The sequence below is a fragment of the Carya illinoinensis genome, chromosome 9 (assembly GCF_018687715.1).
Source record: "Carya illinoinensis cultivar Pawnee chromosome 9, C.illinoinensisPawnee_v1, whole genome shotgun sequence".
NCBI lineage: Eukaryota > Viridiplantae > Streptophyta > Magnoliopsida > Fagales > Juglandaceae > Carya > Carya illinoinensis.
Genome location: NC_056760.1, coordinates 3,092,867 through 3,109,960, shown reverse-complemented (window position 1 = coordinate 3,109,960; position 17,094 = coordinate 3,092,867). Strand labels below are relative to the sequence as shown.

At 37.1% G+C, this 17,094-nt stretch overlaps 2 protein-coding genes across 6 annotated transcripts in view; both read left to right on the top strand.

Annotated features, from left to right (window-relative positions):
• LOC122276687 (protein PHOTOPERIOD-INDEPENDENT EARLY FLOWERING 1-like) overlaps positions 1-8,102 on the top strand; it is a 29,256-nt gene extending 21,154 nt beyond the window's left edge. For all 5 annotated transcript variants that reach the window (XM_043086572.1, XM_043086571.1, XM_043086573.1 and 2 more), the window contains 8 exons: positions 259-327; positions 502-564; positions 648-3,726; positions 4,037-4,101; positions 4,178-4,248; positions 5,116-5,902; positions 6,184-6,707; positions 7,258-8,102. In XM_043086572.1, the coding sequence (XP_042942506.1) occupies positions 259-327; positions 502-564; positions 648-3,726; positions 4,037-4,101; positions 4,178-4,248; positions 5,116-5,902; positions 6,184-6,707; positions 7,258-7,705 (5,106 nt within the window). In that variant the 3' untranslated portion in view covers positions 7,706-8,102. The remainder of the gene's footprint in view (positions 1-258; positions 328-501; positions 565-647; positions 3,727-4,036; positions 4,102-4,177; positions 4,249-5,115; positions 5,903-6,183; positions 6,708-7,257) is intronic.
• Positions 8,103-10,421: 2,319 nt separating this feature from the next.
• Positions 10,422-14,703, top strand: LOC122276626 (zinc finger CCCH domain-containing protein 14-like). The gene is made up of 3 exons (XM_043086497.1): positions 10,422-10,754; positions 11,836-11,890; positions 13,769-14,703. Exons 1-3 carry the CDS (start codon positions 10,682-10,684, stop codon positions 14,514-14,516), a joined length of 876 nt encoding a protein of 291 aa, XP_042942431.1. The 5' UTR covers positions 10,422-10,681; the 3' UTR covers positions 14,517-14,703.
• Positions 14,704-17,094: the final 2,391 nt, after the last annotated feature.

Sequence of the window (17,094 nt, the reverse complement as noted above, 5' to 3'; positions counted from 1 at the left end):
GAAGGGTCTTTGGTGTAGCATACATATTGCTGCTGTCTGGAAAATGGTTTCTCATTGTATTATTTGGTGTCTCGATGGAGAGAGGTGTTTTGAAGACTTTTGCCCTCTTATTTTCAAGTTACTGATCTTGTAATTTGTGCTTGTGCTTGCCTGATAGAAATATGTAAGTGGGTGAATTATTGAGTGTCTCGTGAAGATAATTTATAGTCATTATTTCTAATGGTCATGCCAATCTTCTAATTTGACTTCAATGTACAGGATGATGAGACAACCTTGGCTGAGGAGGAGGAACTGGCAAAAGCTGATATAAGCAATCCCACGGATGAGGTAAAGTGCAGCAAGTCAAGATATTCTTTGTCTGAAAACTTTCAATATCAGAAGTTCAAAATTGCAGTGTTCTTTACTTGTTAACCCCTAACATGTTTAACTAGCTTGCTGATTTTACTGGTTTTGATTTTTTCTTGTAATTTATCCCATTTGAATGAAGCTGATTTTTCGCAGATTGCATTACTACAAAAAGAGAGTGAAATACCTGTTGAAGAATTGCTTGCTAGGTATAAAAAGGTAGGTTAAATGTTTGCTGATTATTGCTTGACTTGTTTGCATCATGTTTTGATTTTTGTTTCATTTTCAACATCCGTTTACAGGGCTTCGATGACAACGCAGTTACGGACGACGAATCTGACTATGCATCTGCTTTATCAGACAATCTCTTGGATTCTCCGGCTCATGAGGACGTTGAACTTAAACAACATGCTATTTCTGTGGATGAAGATGTTGAAAGTGGTGATTGTCAGCCGCATTCTCCTTCAAAAGAGCAGCAAGCGGGAGCCCTTGAAAAAATAGAAGAGAGAGATAGTGAGAATATAATTGCTGATGCAGCTGCAGCTGCAAGATCAGCACAACCAACGGGAAATACCTTTTCCACGACCAAAGTGCGCACCAAGTTCCCATTTCTCCTGAAGCATCCTCTTCGTGAGTATCAACATATTGGCTTGGATTGGCTTGTTACAATGTATGAGAAAAGACTGAATGGGATTCTAGCTGATGAAATGGGGCTTGGAAAAACAATTATGACAATCTCCTTGCTTGCACACGTTGCTTGTGAAAAGGGTATATGGGGCCCTCATCTCATTGTTGTCCCCACAAGCGTCATGCTCAATTGGGAGACTGAGTTTCTGAAATGGTGTCCTGCTTTTAAAATTCTAACTTATTTTGGAAGTGCTAAAGAGCGGAAGTATAAGAGGCAAGGCTGGTTGAAACTGAACTCATTTCATGTATGCATAACCACTTACAGACTGGTCATTCAAGATTCAAAAGTTTTCAAGCGGAAGAAATGGAAATACTTGATCTTAGATGAAGCACATCTGATTAAAAATTGGAAGTCACAAAGATGGCAAACTCTTTTGAACTTCAATTCAAAACGGCGTATTTTATTAACTGGGACACCATTGCAGAATGATCTCATGGAACTCTGGTCTCTAATGCATTTTTTGATGCCACACATCTTTCAATCTCATCAGGAATTCAAGGACTGGTTCAGCAATCCTATATCAGGAATGGTTGAGGGACAAGAGAAAGTAAATAAAGAAGTTGTTGACCGTCTTCATAATGTCCTCCGTCCTTTTATACTCCGTCGGTTGAAACGAGATGTGGAGAAGCAGCTGCCTATGAAGCATGAACATGTCATTTTCTGTAGACTGTCAAAGAGGCAGCGTAACTTGTATGAAGATTTTATTGCTAGCTCAGAGACACAAGCTACTCTTGCCAATGCCAACTTTTTTGGGATGATTAGTGTTATCATGCAACTTCGCAAAGTATGCAATCATCCGGACTTATTTGAGGGTCGTCCAATTGTCAGTTCTTTTGATATGGGTGGTATTGACTTCCGATTGAGTTCTTCTATTTGTTCAATGCTTCCAGCAGGGCCATTTTCTAACGTGGACCTAACAGGTTTGGGGTTTTTATTTACCCATCTTGATTTTAGCATGACTTCTTGGGAGAGTGATGAAGTGAAAGCCATTGCTACCCCCTCAAGTTTAATCAAGGAGCGCTCTGACTTGTCTAACATAGAAGAAATTGGGTCTGGATTTAAACATCGGAAAAAGTTACATGGAACCAATATTTTTGAAGAGATCCACAAAGCAATCATGGAGGAGAGACTAAGAGAAGCGAAGGAACGGGCTGCTGCTATTGCATGGTGGAATTCCTTGAGGTGCGAGAAGAAACCCATTTACTCAACAACATTAAGGAAAATTGTAACAATAGAGCATCCTGTTTATGATATTCATCGTCTGAAGTCCAACCCTTTGTCCTACTTGTACTCCTCGAAGCTTGCGGACATTGTCCTCTCACCAGTGGAACACTTACAGAGAATGTTGGACCTTGTTGAAAGTTTCATGTTTGCAATACCAGCTGCACGAGCCCCACCACCTGTGTTTTGGTGCAGTAAATCTGGGACTTCTGTGTTTCTGCACCCAACTTATAAGCAGAAATGTTCTGAAATGTTATCACCACTTCTATCACCTATCAGACCTGCAATTGTCCGGAGGCAAGTATATTTCCCAGACAGGCGACTTATACAGTTTGACTGTGGTAAATTGCAGGAGCTTGCAGTTTTGCTCAGAAAATTAAAATCAGAAGGTCATCGAGTATTAATCTTCACCCAAATGACGAAGATGCTTGATATCTTGGAGGCTTTCATTAATTTGTATGGTTACACTTACATGCGTTTAGATGGATCCACTCAGCCAGAGGAGAGACAGACCCTAATGCAACGCTTTAATACAAATCCAAAAATATTTATTTTCATCTTGTCAACTCGTAGTGGGGGTGTTGGTATTAACCTAGTTGGGGCAGATACAGTTATCTTTTATGATAGTGACTGGAATCCTGCGATGGATCAGCAGGCTCAGGATCGATGCCACCGGATAGGACAGACACGTGAGGTTCATATTTATCGATTAATCAGTGACAGCACAATTGAAGAGAATATTTTAAAGAAAGCAAATCAAAAACGTGCGCTTGATGATCTAGTTATTCAAAGTGGAAGCTACAACACTGAATTCTTCAAAAAGCTTGATCCTATGGAACTGTTCTCTGGTCATAGATCACTTCCAGTCAAGAATTTGCATAAGGAAAAGAATAGCAACAATGGAAATGAGGTTTCTGTATCTAATGCTGATGTTGAGGCCGCTTTGAAATATGCAGAGGATGAAGCAGATTACATGGCATTGAAGAAAGTTGAAGAAGAAGAAGCTGTGGACAACCAGGAGTTTACAGAAGAAGCCATTGGGAGGTTGGAAGATGATGATTTTGTAAATGAAGATGATCTGAAGGTGGATGATCCTATAGATCAGGGTGGCTGGATCACTACATCAAATAAAGAAACTGTGGTGATGTTAAATGGGAGTAATCCAAGTGAAGAGAGAGCTCCTGCTGTTGCTAGCAAAGAAGATGATATTGACATGCTGGCTGATGTCAAACAATTGGCTGCAGCAGCAGCAGCTGCTGGACAAGCAATCTCCTCCTTTGAGAATCAGCTACGTCCAATAGATCGATATGCAATTCGTTTTCTGGAAATCTGGGACCCCATTATAAACAAGGCTGCAGTGGAATCTCAAGTTAGGTTTGAAGAGACAGAATGGGAACTGGACCGTCTTGAGAGGTATAAGGAAGAAATGGAAGCTGAGATTGATGAAGATGAGGAACCCCTCATATATGAGAGTAAGTGCCTTTTTATTTTTTCCCCTCTATTGGCTTCACAGTGACTTTTATTTTGCCCCCACTCTTGCAGGGGTTATTTTTTAGTTTAATTTCAAATAATGCCACCTCATGAGATATTCAATCCAACCGTAAGAAATCTAAAAAGTATGTAATGGTTTAAAATAATATGAACAGTGTCCAAAGAATTTCATATCTATGTTGAACCTGTTTCTATACAATGGCATACCATATTTGTCAACTCAGTTATTGCTTCCTAATTTGCATGGCTTGTATGATGAGACTAAACTCAAGGATTCTCTACTTGTGATAGGATGGGATGCTGATTTTGCAACTGAGGCTTACCGACAGCAAGTTGAGGCCTTGGCTCAACACCAGGTTCTTATTACAGACTTTATGTTGCCTTCTGTTCTGTGGACATATAATCTCTTTGCTTATATGTATTTTTTGGTAGCTAATGGAAGAACTGGAATGCGAAGCTAAGGAGAAGGAAGACGCTGAGGATGATAATTGCGATTCTATGAAGTAAGAAAACACTATTCTAACCTACAACAATTTCATGATTACTTATTTTTGGGCGATTAGGGGATAAATTCCTTCTTTTTTTGGGTAAAAAATTTCTTTTTGGCTCTATAGATATCTGCAAAATCGTGATGGGAAGATAATTTTTTGTTATATATATTTTAGGACAGTGTTGGACTGACATTCCTCATGTTCCTGATGACATGATGAAAATATATTGGAAATTTGGAGCTTGACTGTAGTGTTGCTTGTACTTAACCAGACATTTGGGACTTATTAGGGGTCTCACAAGCCAGCTTAGCATTAAAATGTCATTTTGGTATCAGATAGTTCATACCCATGGATTGTTAATTGACAGTTATCTTTATGTAACAGATGTGGACAAAGGTCTCGGTGTTGGACACTGGCAAGTCATATGACATAATGACCTATAGTTAAAACACAGTCGGCATAAACTAATCCATGACTCAATCACGATAAAAATACTGAAATGAAGTATTTTTCTTAAGTCACTAAGTTGTTGAAAATAATGTGGAAATTTTCGTTTTTAATCCATGTCTCTAGAAAATGTGAGTGCCAATGAGCGCTGGCTCAAATACCTATAAAAAAAATGAGCCAGAGCTCATCAACCATTGGGTGTGTGTAACTTAGCAAAGCATGAGGGGAAAAAAAGATGCCACTAGGAGACTGGTGTGTAGCTCAGCATTTTCCGTGATAAATGATACTGCTTGATAGAAGTATATCTCTGACATGGATGACCACATTAGAATAAAGCAGGAAAGTCGGATCTTTTTATATCTTGCAGTATCGTGAATCTGGGAATGAAAGTTGGGATTCAATATTCAGTGACTAATCTAGTTTTGTTGGCAGGAATGGAATGCCAAGTGATCCTAAACCCAAGTCTAAAAAGAAGGCTAAGAAAGCCAAGTTCAAATCTCTGAAGAAAAGATCCTTAGCATCTGAACTAAAGCCTGTTAAAGAAGAGCCATCAGCAGAACCTATGTCAGTAGATGATGAGATTATTAGTCATGAGGTGGTCACCTCTTCAGAAATTGTTTCACCAATTTCGAGTGTGCAGAAAAAACGTAAGAAGGCTGAATCTGCACTGGATGTTGAAGAAGGAAAGTCCTTGAAAAAGAAGTTAAAGAAACTGAAGAAGCCTCCCAGCGAACAATGTCCTTTAGATTTAGATTCCAACCTGTCAGGTATGCAGCATGATGAACCTGTATATTCAAGACCATGCGATAGTGTGGTTGATATTGAACAAAAAACAGCAAGCAGGAGCAGAATGGGAGGTAAAGTATCCATTACTACCATGCCAGTAAAGCGGGTTTTAATGATAAAACCAGAGAAGCTAAAGAAGGCAAATATATGGTCTAGAGAGTGTGTTCCATCTCCTGATTTTTGGTTGCCGCAAGAGGACGCAATATTATGTGCTGTGGTTCATGAATATGGCCCTCATTGGAGCTTGGTTAGTGAAACTCTTTATGGGATGACTGCTGGTGGGCGTTATAGGGGAAGATATCGCCATCCTGTTCATTGCTGTGAGAGGTTTAGAGAACTCATCCAGAGATATGTTTTGTCTGCACCTGACAATCTTAATACTGAAAAGGTTGGCAATACAGGCTCGGGAAAGGCTCTTCTTAAAGTAACGGAGGTAAGAGTAGTAATTTCAAACATCTTGCTAACTAAACTGATTTGCACATCTGCATGTTGTAGTAATTTTAATAGAAGTTGACTGACTTATCAAAAAATAAAAATAAAAACAGAAAACTGCTTTGCGCATATGCATGTTGCAGACAACTATTTTTTACAGGTGGGTGGGTCCCATATGCAAATTAAAAAGTAGAAGAAATTTTACTAATTCTAATTATAAATTTAGCACGATAAAAAAGATTGAACAAGGAAACCTTGCTCATTAACTTTCTTTTGTGGCAGGATAACATTCGAATGCTGTTAGACTTTGCTGCGGAGCAGCCAGATAGAGAGTTACTCCTCCAAAAGCACTTTACCGCTCTTCTTTCTTCTGTCTGGAAGGTGACATCACGTGTTGATTGCAGACCAAGCCTCCCATCATCCCGAAATGGTCTCTATTTTGGTGGAAGGTTTTTAACTTCAGTCAGGCAGATTTCTAAGAATTCACGAGAACCTTTAGAAAGGATGAAATTCACTAATTTAGGCCAGAGTAGAAAGAAGTTAGCAGCTGCTCTCCATGATGCCTACTATAGACAGCCGGATGACAGAGTCTCCCTTTGCAACCGTGGGGATGACATGTCAGCCGCTACTGAACAACTGGAGGTAACAATAGAATTCCAGAAGGAAATGGGGGACTCTGCAGTCGATTTTCCATCTGTTATAAGTTTGTCAATATCAAGGGAAGATGCTCCACCATCTGTAAGTGAGATTAATGGGGATGATCAACATCTTAAAGCTTTCCGAAATATGGCCGAGAACCGTTTCAGGTAATGGTCTAATGCAAACATGCATGCAGTTTTCTTGTTTCATGACTTGGATTTATCAACTACCAGTTATGATCTATTTCTTTATTCTGTCACATGGTTTCACCAGAGTTTATTTCTTGGCAACAAAATCTGTTCTTTAAAATGAAATGGTTACGTTTCTTTTATAAATCAATATTTAATATTTTTGTAGTTGCCAACATGGTAAAAGTTTGTTTGGTTCTTTTGGAGAATTAATTGTTGATATTTGGCATTTGCTGATCTGACCTTTGATCATGGTAGTGTCTGCATGACCACCTCATTTTGTGCGTGTTAGTGGTTTTTGTCTTCTTCAGGGGGGTATCTGGGTCACGACCCACACTAATATATTTGTTGTGATTTTTGGCTGTGCCATTTTGGAGATACAAATCCATTGTTGAGAGGCTGGTTTAAGTCATCAAGACAAAAGATGATTGATTATCAACTGTTATATGCATGACGCAAAATTAGTTTATGTCAAGGTCATTGGAAAATATATTTGCAGATTGCTTACAGTGTAATGCCACCATCTCAGGGTTTCTGCGAAAGCTTGTGTTGAAGATAGTCTGGGATGGGCATCCTCTGTATTCCCAACAAATGACGTCAGGGCTAGATCAGCTTCAAAGTTACCGTCACTGGGAAAGCACAAGTCGTCTCTCTCTGACTCAATGAAGCATTCTAAATCAAAGTTCAAAAGAACTTCAATGGACCATTGTGAGATGCCCCTCCTTGTTGCCAAGCCACCGTTGGAACCATTGCCGGCATGTGCATTGATTGATCCTAATATGGGGTTTGACCCGTCTCAACCCTTCATCCTGGCTGTTGGGAATGACAATGTGGGAAGTAATTTACTTTCTGGCAGGGATACGGAGCTCTCCATGGAAATGGAGAGTTTGGAAACAGTCCCACATCACTATGTTCCTGGCTTAATCTCTGGACTCGATGATTGTTCACTATTGCCTGAATATACTGACATTGGTTAATACTGAAATTGAGGGTTGAATCTCACTATTTTTTGAGACAAGTGATCTCTTAGGGAAGAAGTCCCTGTTGGCAAATCACCAAACTTCAAATCCGAGCATTTGCTGTGCTCTCGGGGACGGGGCACACTTGGAGGCATCTCTCTCGCTGACTCAGTCGAGATTTGGGATGTGTGCCCGTTTACACTCCGAGAAGTCATCTTTTTGCAAGATGGGTCTAAGCGGCAGTCCGGAGGATCTTGGATGAGGAATACATAATGTGACAGTTTTGTTGTCTAGTTTTAATTCATGTTGAGGAACTCGTGCAAACTGTATTGGGGCTGCAAGCCTGCAATTTATTCATCTGGGTGCTCATTTTCCCCAGAAAATAGACAATTAAAGAGAATGGGAGTGTAACACAGCTCGGGCTCTCTCTCTCTCTCTCTCTCTCTCTCTCTCTCTCTCTCTCTCTCTCTCACATGCATGGCCATTTCGGACAGGCTCGTCAAAATAATGGCTGTACGATTTTTGTGCTTGATGGGAGGATTAATATGCTTCATCTTCTAGGAGTGGTGTTACAGTGAATGATCAGCTGAGCCGATAATCCAATTGGGATGAGAACTACAAGTAGTTGGAACGGAATGGCCTTTGCAATGCACGATTGTTACACAAAGCCAAATCACCGCCTTCGCCGTCCCGTCCTGCTCCAACCCAAAAAGATGATATGATAAGAAATGTTATCGAATGATTCTGTTTTGACGTGAACTGTTTTCAAGAAAAATAATTAAACAAATAAAACTCAATAATTTGATAATTAAAAGTTAAAAGAAAAGTAAGGTTTAGTTTGGAGATAGAAATGGTTTATTCTCATCTAATTTTATTTTATCATTATAATTTTTTAAAATTTTGACTTAAAAAATAAAAAACAATTCAATTTTTTCAAATTATAAAATAATAATGATATTAAAAAATAATATTTTATTTAACTTTCATTTAAAATCATCTCAATCTAAATTACACTTAAATCTTTTGTCCAGACCAGATAAATATGTTGGAGTGAAAACGAAAGGATGTAATCTTTGGTTTGATAAGCGGTTGAGCCAAGTAGTGAAAGTTTTGGGTTTTGGGTTATGTTCATATAAGGTGATAATGCCTAAAAATTGCACAACAAACTTGAATGAGAGTGATGATTCTAGTATCAATCAATGTAGTGTCGAGCTCCTGACGGTGTTTAGGAGTAACTATACGGTGTATGTGCATACATTCATGGTAGCGAACGAGAAATAAATGCATGAAAAATAAAAGAGGATAAAATATATAAATTTACGTAATTTGGTATAATGTTTACGTCCACGGGAGTTTTAGAAAAGAATAATTCACTATAATATAATTTTTTTTCAGACTTTAATGGTTTCTTATCCTCATTGTATAATAGAGATCAATGATCTATTTTATGGAGGAGATCGTGTTGTTGGTGCGTTAGTTGCGAGGTAGAAGAAGCTAGAGGAGAAGTCCCATTAGCTATTTGGAAAAGGCCCCCCTCAAGTCATGTAGTCCATTTCTTTTATCCTATGTCCATCCTTTATGTATATCATATCACATCTCCTTTATGTCACATTACTTCTTCTTTATATTATCTCACTTCTTTTTCGCCTTACACCCTATCACCATTTTACTTACTCAGCCTTTTGTTCCTTCATTCCATCTCTCTTTCTTCCTTCCTGATAAGCTGGGTTTGGAAAGCCACTTTGAGTCTGAGATATTTTATACCCTCCATTAGATTTAAGATTCAAATCTCATTGAGTGTAAATAATTTATAGGGATTATCGAATTGAAAATTCTCCTTTTGAATTACTCGAAGTACACTTGCTGGAAATTCATTGTTGAGGTCTTGTGCACCCCTGCAATTAGTCGAAACACGTCCAAGGACACTCAATGCCAATAATTAAAAAACAAAAAAAAAAAACAAAAACATTAAGACATATTTGAATTGTAATGTAGTCCCAATCCATTTAAAAAATAAAATGAAAATAGAAAAATGTTATCTATAGTTATAATTTTACTTAAATAATCACACATGTATATGTATTACTGTTGAAAATTGCTGAAATGTGTGAAAATTTTAAAATTTGAAGTTTGAAATTAAAATTAAAAAAGAAAATAATAATACAATGGGGTTGTTACTCAATAAATAGAATACTGCGAATCTTACTCTTAAAAAAATAAGTTATCTATTTGATTGCATAATTCATTGAACTTTTTTTTATATAAGAGTTGGGTTCGAATCTGATTATTTTATTTGGAGATAAGAGCTTATGCTATCTAGAACTTGGCAAAATTCACTGAACTTGATATGTCACAAGTGAGTTCAAATCCTTGTGGCCTCATTTGTTTATATATATGATACGGTATGAGAGGGAATAAGATAAAAATTAAAAATTAAATATAATAGTTTTAAAATATAATTTTTATTTTGATATTAAAAAAATTAAATTATTTATTATATTTTATATAAAAATTTTAAAAATTTATAATTACAAAACAATCAAGGCGTTAATATCTAATGACAATAAGCGCAGGTGATAAGTCATCCATTTCACGCCTACATATTTTTGTTGACATCAACGCACGTGACTTTGGTGACTTTCTTTTCACGCAAAAGTCTGGAATCCATTGTAATCTGTGAATGTACAATAAAATTTTGTAATAATTGATTAAAAAAACAAAATTATAAAGAGTCTGTGTAATAGTGCATTAGTAAAGGAAATTCCCTCTCTCGACCTCTCTCTCCTCACTATCCACTTTCGAAGCCCACCCTTCACCCCCAAAGCTGCCTCTCCGCCACAAAAACCCTCGTCTAGGTTTAGGGTTTTTGCACGGGTAGTTAATCATTTTTTCCGGGGTTTCCTTTGGTACTTGATTCTTGCGGCATATTCTTTAGGATTTTCAGTGCCATACGCGTGTTTTTGTATTTAGATCTGGATCTGTGAGGTGAACCAGATGGATATTCGCAAGAGAGGGAGGTCTGAAGCTGGGTTGAACGCTAATGGCGGCGCCAAGAAGTTCAAACAAGGTTTTTAGAGCCTTTCTCTTCTTTTTCTTAAACATATTTATGTATTGGGTCTGCTTCCTATTATTTTTGTACGTCATGCTCTGTTTGGTTGCTAAGAAAGTGTGATAAAATTGATATATTGGGTGCAATGAAAATTTAGGTTTTTCTTGTCTTTGTTCGTCAACATCCTTTTGCTTTCCTCTGATCCTGTCTGTTCGCTTTTAATTTCGTTTTTTTAATTCCAGTTACTTAGCTACGTGTACATGTAGTATTTAAGATGTTGTCAACTAGATTGTGTATGGTTTTATTCCATGGGGGATAGTTATGCAAAACAAGGCTTAATTCAATCTTGCCCCGGCGGCTTTTTTTTAATATATGGTGAATTCTTGCAAAAACAATCTGGTGAAAACTCCTTTGGTTTTGTGTTTTTTTAATGTAAGGGGAAAACTAGAATGGTAACCGTGAGAACAGAAGTTCTTCATCAACAATTTACTCAATTGTTGGAAAGATTGTAACCAGAATCTTACTCTTTGAATTATAAGAATTGCGCAGTTACTTAGAAAAAAATTTTGCAGTAAGTGCTGCACATGCTATTTTGAGTTCACTTTTCTATGAGAGTATTTGTAAAAGTTTAAAGTTGGAAAAGTTAGTTATGTCTTCTTGGTTTTAGATAATTCCTCAACTGTTTTGCTGCAATGTTAAAAGCCTTTTTCTGGGCTAATTTATGCTACATCTCCATTGATATGTGTTAATTGTGTGGTTGTTAGGAATGGGGTGAAGAATTGATAATTTCGTTTAGGCTGCCCTAAACTTTAAAGCATTCTCACCCTCTTTACTGAGCGTTTGGGAAGTCTAAAGTACTCTCTCACTTTGAAAAATAGTAAATAAGCTCATTAAATTCACTTATTGATTACACGTATTTAACTGTAAGAAAGGAAATGTTCTTCTTATAGATTATTTGGACATATCTAGAAAAGAACTGTCTTTTGTGGATGTAATATTACGTAATTAAGATTTTAATGAGTTCAAAATATTTGGTATAAGTGCATTAAGAATCCAGAGGAATATTAACTGAAAAAAAGTAACTAATTTGTTGCAACAGAAATGGACTCAACTGGTGTAGGAAGCAAATCGAAGCCATGCACCAAGTTTTTCAGGTTCAAATCTTTTCTTATCTAAATAAACTTTTTGAGCTTGATCTTACCTTTTCTAATGTTTATAAATTGTTATAAGAATTTAATTTACAATTGTAGAAGATAATAATTGTGACCTGCACTAATGAACTGGATATTCAAAGCTTCTATACAGGTACAAACCATGCGGTCTAAAGAAAATGCCGTGTAATGGAATAGTGCTGTTATTAATGAAGCACAAACGATAACCATTTGCAAGAATAAAGTTGGCACTAAGGATGTTACATTGAGAGACCTTTTCTTCTAATTGATTTATACTGTTACTAATAAAATATTGATTTATACTCTACCTTATAGTTAAATTGAAGCCCAGGCACTTCCTCACTAATCTAACAAGATATAACAGATGGTCTTTCTCCATTTTTAAGTGGATTCTACAGAAATTGAACCCACCATTCCCTCAGTAAGATATATGTTAATATGTTGGAGTCTGATAAATCGCATTCAGGTATGTCAAAATAACATGTCATTCCCTGCTTGTCAGCTATACAAAAATGAGCAATGGTGTCTCATTTTTATTGATTAAAGTGACCTTCAAAGTATTTTTTATACGAATTTTTTTTTTTCATTGTTAATATGAGGAGAAAAGGCCAGAGAGAAGGGGTGGGTGAGTTCTCTAAGGTCTTCTAGCTTGTCATTGCTGGCAGCCTTGTATGCTACTTTTGTTTTCTTTTCTTTCTTTTCAGTCTGTCTTATGCCCCCTTTTTTATATGTTACAAGTTTCTTATGAGTTTTAGTTACCCTTCCGCCGCCGCCCCCCCCCCCCAAACCAAAAAAAAAAAAACCATGGTTGATTAGTATAACTATGAAAAATTAGTCTAATATATAATATATTGTTGCTGAATATGTCGTGTAAGTTCCCTCTATTGCATTATGTGGGCCTTTTTCATGCCTTTTCATTTAATGTCACTAGATTTGAATAATTAGTAGAACCAATACGTTTTGTGTTATTAGTATATTTTTGTGTGCCGGTTTTTTGAAATATGAATAAAACAAACTGATAAGGAATGAATTCCTTAGAAGAAGACAGATAATTTCTTGTTTTGCACCTTTTTGAGATGGAAAAATCTTATCAAAGGAAAGACAGAATTGCCAGTTAGAGGGGGAGTAGAGAATAAAAGATTAGAATGGGAGAACTAAGACAGAATTCCTGTGGTCAAGCCCTCTTGGCTTCTGAGAAAGTATGCGGTTGCTCTCTAAGCTTAGTCAATATTTACTTGTATGATGGATATCCTTGAAGTTGATGCTTCAGTGTAAAGCCCTCCTCATCAACTCATCAGATCCATGGAAGATCCAGATCAATGCTGACAGCCTACTCACATGTCAAGGGCTACGAGTGGTGGATCTTGGAATTGAGGATGTGAGTGTGAGGCATGTATTAGGGGAATGGCTGTGTGCTTAGGAGCACAGTCACAGAGGAGTGGCAGTAGTGTGTTACAGAGAGGGAGCTTTAGGGTTGTTAGGGTTCAGACCAGCTATGGGAAAAGAGATATGTAAAGTGTTAGAGATTGTGAGAAATAAGAGGTGTTTCTAAGGGGAGGAGGGGTTAGCAATTTAGCATGGGTCAGATTTTTTACTCGCACTACTAATGTTGTGAGAAATAAGAGGTATTATGTAGTTCCACCGACTCATTCCATGTTGACTGTCATCTCACGTGGGTTCATTCTTTTTTTTTCCTGTGTTGTTCCAGTTGTGTAATTGTTGGCCTCATTTATTTCATTATCCATAAATTCAATTGTATATGCACATTGTAGCGGTGGTCTTTTATTTTTATATTTCTTCAGATGCATCTTGTTACGAGTTGTTTTGGTATGGTCTGACATGTCATGTTTTGGATTGCAGCACTGCTGGCTGTCCTTTTGGTGAGAGCTGCCACTTCCTGCACTATGTTCCCGGTGGATATAATGCTGTGGCACAGATGATGAATCTAGCACCTGCTACTCCTGCAGCATCTAGAAACATGGCGGGGCCACCAACCATCCAAAATGGCTCTACACCTGCAGTTAAAACCCGCATGTGCAACAAGTATAACACTGCTGAAGGCTGCAAATTTGGTGACAAATGCCATTTCGCTCATAATGACTGGGAACTTGGTAAGCCTATAGCTCCATCTCATGAAGATCCACGTGCAATGGGACCTATCCCTGGCCGAATGGGTTCTCGGATGGAGCTTCCCCCACCAGGCCCTGCTGCTAGCTTTGGTGCTTCGGCCACTGCAAAAATCAGTGTCGATGCTTCCCTTGCTGGAGCCATCATTGGGAAGGGTGGTGTGAATTCCAAGCAGATATGTCGCCAGACGGGAGCCAAGCTTTCAATTCGAGATCATGAGTCTGATCCCAATCTCAGAAACATTGAACTTGAGGGGACTTTTGAGCAGATTAAGGAAGCAAGTGCTATGGTGAGGCAGCTAATCGTGACTGTCTCGGTGGCCGGCCCTCCAAAAACCCATGGAATGCCTGGGGCTGCGGCTCCACCCGGAAGCAACTATAAGACTAAGCTGTGTGAGAACTTTACCAAGGGATCGTGCACCTTTGGAGAAAGATGTCACTTTGCTCATGGTGCTGCTGAATTGCGCAAATCAGGAGTGTGAAATGTAGTGGATTATAGCTATGCTGTCTTGTATTAGGGACGGGTCTGTTTTGGGTTGTCGCTATGCAATGAAAACGTAGTGGATTGATGAGATTGATATCTTGAGTTTTCGGGATTCTTGTTTGTTTCAAAATCATTCGCTGTTAACCATAATTAGCTTCTAAAAGTAGATGACGTCTATTTGTACTGCTGCTATTGTTTCACAATCTACAATTCTCCTGTGCTAAGTTTTGGCAGAAAACGCATGAGAGAGTTTCCCATTTAAACAAAGGTTATATCCCCAACCCCAATTAGGCTAATCTGAAGGATGACTACGAGGGTTCTAAAAGAAAAGGAAAGCTTATTCATTTCTGCCGATCGAGGCATTTACTGGTTTTGAAAGGATGTAAGAAGCTCCTTTTTTTTGTTTAAATGTAGAGGATGTAAGAAGCTCTTGTTATTCAGTTTGTGCTTTTAGCTTTTTGATAAATCATTAAGGTTAAATTTGGACACTGAGTTTAGATAAGTTATATTATTATTATTATTATTATTTTGAGATTTGAAAAAATTGAATAGTTTATTATTATATTTTGTATGAAAATTTGATAAATTATAATGATGAGATGAGTTGTATCTGCTTTGAATCCAAACGGGACCTAAGAGCGCTAGCTTCCCCATTCTCTATAACATCTGTCATCTAGCTAGCATTATTTTAGCCTTGCAGCAGCTCTTATTTTACTGGTGTTGTATAATCTATATATAATATGGTATAGCTACAAGTTCAAAATTTCATTTAGATCGGAATTGCAATTCAGCATTTTGCTCATTATTAAATTTATAAAAAATTTGTTTATATAATATGCCCATTTGTTTAAAAGAAAGCAAATACATTTTAATAATAGAGAGAAAAGTAAAATAATATATATGGAGATTCTTTTAATTCAATGCAATGTTCTCGGCCTCCTTTATGAAAAAATTATTCAAAGCGCATGAAATTATTCAACTCCTCCAACAATTAGCACCGAAGGAACAGTAGGGGGCTCACTGACACACTGCCATCGCTCATGTGCAGGTCCTTGTGGGTTTCTTGGAACACTCGCATTTGATATCTGCATATCTTCTTTATTTTTATATTTTGAGAAAATTTTTAAGATTTAATGTAAAAATACTATTTCATCCCAATCTCTAAAATGGGAATAAAATGCTTATTCCAGTTTGAGTATTGTCAGCACCTGTTGAATAATTAACTTAAATGGATTTAGTGTTCCACGAAAGAGGATCCAAAGCAAAACAAGATGATGTCCTAGTCCCCAACCCCAACTCGATGTTTGGGCGTTACGATAGATTCAGTTTTTGATCTTGAGGCAAATAATGTGATAGATAATGATGTGACTTAATTGGACCAACCAATAGAAATAAAAGTTGAGAAAGGAAAATGAAAAACCCAAAACAAGCAAGTAGAGGAAAATTTTGTGCTCAAAAAGATGAAGTATATGTTTTTAGAGGAGTCACGCACTCAGAAGAGTCTTTTCATCTCAAGGCCGAGAAAATAGAATATGATAAGAAAAAAGATGACAAAAAAATGCGTCTCGATGATGAAAGGCTGAAGTTGGAGGTCAAGAAGATAGAAAATGAGAAGGAAAAATAGCTAAATAAAATTCGTCAAGAAGACGAAAGACTAATGTTTGAGGCGGAGAAATTAGAGCTCGCCAAGAAGGAAGCGGATCAACGCATTATGATGATGGATGTGAGTGTCATGCCAGAAATGCAGCGGTTATATCTCTAGCATTTGCAGAGGAAAATTATGGCGATACGCAATGCTGCTGCAGATTTGGATTGAATACTTTTTTTTTTTACAAAAATTTTATTTCTTTATTTTATATTTCAAACAATGATGGATGGGTATATTATTGATACTAAGACATTTTTTTTTTAGTAAACTTGTGTAATTTGATATTTTGAAACAAAGAAATTGGTCATTACAATTTCAGAAACTATTACAAATTACCTCAAATTAGTCACTACTAACATGAAGGAAGTACGAATGGAAATTTGATTACCTCAAATATAGTTACTACTAACATGAAGGAAATACCATATTATAATGCGGCATGTCTACTATTGAGAATATAATAGCCATTGATGTTCAATTAGATCTGATTGGAGCTGATGATGTGTTGAGTTGTCTCTAATATGATGATGACGTTGGATGAAGTTCGTAAGCTTAGTTATATGATTGCGCGACAGTTCCGAAACTTCATCATCAAGTTGATCATACTCAATGCTCGGACCATCAATATTATCACGCTCGTCTTTAATAATCATTTTATATAGAATAACACGTACTTTCATTATATTTGTTAGTTCATTTACTTTAGGCATTCGAGAATGTCCACGAATGATTACAAATCGTTGTTATAAAATATTCTGAATGCACACTCGATATCTTTTCTTGCGGATTCTTATATTTTCACAAAATTTTTCTTCTTATTCTCTTGTGGTGATGGAATCTTTGTTGCCCAGATGACTAACACAAGAGGGGGTGAATTGAGTTGTATTAAAAAAATAATAATTATAAATCAAATATATAATATAAAATA

Bases quoted from the DNA above. Each gene is read 5' to 3' on its own strand.
- LOC122276626 (XM_043086497.1), top strand. From the start codon at position 10,682: ATGGATATTCGCAAGAGAGGGAGGTCTGAAGCTGGGTTGAACGCTAAT. The intron at 10,755-11,835 runs GTTTTTAGAGCC...TTGTTGCAACAG, and splicing joins CGCCAAGAAGTTCAAACAAG to AAATGGACTCAACTGGTGTA. The intron at 11,891-13,768 runs GTTCAAATCTTT...TTTGGATTGCAG, and splicing joins CCATGCACCAAGTTTTTCAG to CACTGCTGGCTGTCCTTTTG.